Genomic DNA, 1,915 nt, shown 5'->3' with positions numbered 1-1,915 from the left:
TCCCTCCCCAAACCCTTCCTTGTTCTTTTTCCAATTCAGGGTCTGTCTCTCTCTGTGTGTGTATGTGTGTCTCTATGTGCTCATGTTCCTAAACATATAAGTTAAACTTGCTCTGTCTATATGATGCTATTTGTTTGTATGTATGTATGTATATACTAAAGGCCGACCATTTGGTATTAGATAACCAATAGTGTGCTTTTTAGGAAAGACTTATTTCTCCTGCTCCCCAAATTCCCTTTTTTCCTCCCAAATTCCTTAATTGTTGATAGTAATTTGTTTATGATTAGAGCCTCCTGGGCTTTCTCCCCATCCATATTAATATGTGTGTTGTTGTTCTTAGCTTGTATTTAGGCAGTTATGTTCGTGAGACTTTAATTTTTAAACTGGGTTTTAAAACATTACAGTGGGGTTGTTCATGTTGCCAGAATTAAAGTTGACTATTAATCTATTAAAGCCAGCATTATAATTATATATTCTTGTTTAGGTTTACTTCTGGACATCAAGCCCATCATTGCCAGCCAGTGAAGAAGGTTTTCAGCCTATGCCCTCGATCACAATAAGACCACCAGATGACCAACATCTTCCTACTGCAAATACTTGTATTTCTCGACTTTATGTCCCACTCTATTCCTCTAAACAGATTCTTAAACAAAAATTACTACTCGCCATTAAGACCAAGAATTTTGGTTTTGTGTAGAGTATAAAAAGTGTGTATTGCTGTGTAATATTACTAGCTAATTTTGTAGATTTTTTTTCCCATTTGTCTATAAAAGTTTATGGAAGTTAATGCTGTCATATCCCCCTGGTGGTACCTTAAAGAGATTAAATGCAAACATTCCTTGCTGAGTTTGTAGCGTTAAGGCCTGAGAAGCACTGGCACCTTTTCTCTGTGGTGGTTTGCTAGTCGCCAACTTCTAGGTCTAGCCCCAGCCAAAGATGACAGCAGAACAACGTAATTTACACTGTGATTTATCTTTTTTGCTGAGGGGGAAAAAATGTAAAATGTTCTGAAAATTCACTGCTGCCTTTGTGGAAAGTGTTTCAGCAAAGGTTCTTGTATAGAGGGAATAGGGAATTTCAAAATAAAAAATTAAGTATGTTCTGTGTTTTCATTTTAACTTTTTTATGGTGTTATTTGTGGTTGCCTGCAATTGTGTATCATGTATGTATATGGAACTTGTAAAAAGTTCTTGACATTCAGATTTTAGAGACAATATCATTTTGACCTATAAAAACCTCACTTTTATTGTGGGTTATTTCAGCTACATTGAGCCCTAGGATACTAAATACCGCTAATACTTTGCATGTAATGTGTTCATTTGAGAGAGGCACTTTTCTGTACATATGATGGACCGATGCACAATACCTTATCACAGCCACCTTTTTTTCTTTGTACCCTTGTTTCAGTGCAGGTGGCTAGGTCACACTGCACTTGAGTTCTAACCAGACGTCTGTTCTAAGGTGATTCAGTTATGTGTACTCAGCCCGGGCACTTTCTGATAACTGTAAAATTTATAAGATCATGATTACTGAAAATACATTTTGAAAAATTTTAAATGTTCATGAGCAGCTTAACTACTTTTGTATCTAGCCTTTTTTTAAGTATCTTGTTACATTTTACTTTTTTAAATAAATTACAGAAGAAATGCCAAGTAACATTGAAGAAACAGTTTTTATTTATATAGTTGTACATTTTTTAAGCTAGGTGCAATGTACTGACACAGTTATATTCATACTTTTTTTTTAAAGTTTATATACATGTGAACTGTAAGAAAGTTAAGAAAGTCAGTCCACATTTTACAGTTAGCAGAGAATCCTAAATGGCACCCAGCCAGGCCTTTTCTTTTTACAAGTAGAACTGAAGTGTGATCATTAATAGACACAGAAGTTTTGAGTTAACTAAGTGACAGGTCTT

The 1,915-nt window shown here is 35.0% G+C and overlaps 1 protein-coding gene across 3 annotated transcripts in view; it reads left to right on the top strand.

Annotated features, from left to right (window-relative positions):
* Positions 1–1,118, top strand: part of Ubr5 (ubiquitin protein ligase E3 component n-recognin 5) — a 111,140-nt gene extending 110,022 nt beyond the window's left edge. For 2 of the 3 annotated variants that reach the window (XM_031358567.1, XM_031358566.1), the window contains exon 59: positions 485–1,112. In XM_031358567.1, coding sequence (XP_031214427.1) covers positions 485–697 — 213 coding nt within the window. In that variant the 3' untranslated portion in view covers positions 698–1,112. Of the gene's footprint in view, positions 1–484 lie in introns of all 3 variants that reach the window. The other variant, XM_031358565.1, reaches the window with a different exon arrangement.
* The last annotated feature ends 797 nt before the right edge of the window (positions 1,119–1,915 follow it).

Source organism: Mastomys coucha, unplaced genomic scaffold (genome assembly GCF_008632895.1).
Source record: "Mastomys coucha isolate ucsf_1 unplaced genomic scaffold, UCSF_Mcou_1 pScaffold7, whole genome shotgun sequence".
Taxonomy (NCBI): domain Eukaryota; kingdom Metazoa; phylum Chordata; class Mammalia; order Rodentia; family Muridae; genus Mastomys; species Mastomys coucha.
The sequence above is the reverse complement of the archived record's forward strand: the minus strand, read 5'-3'. Positions and strand labels throughout refer to the sequence as shown.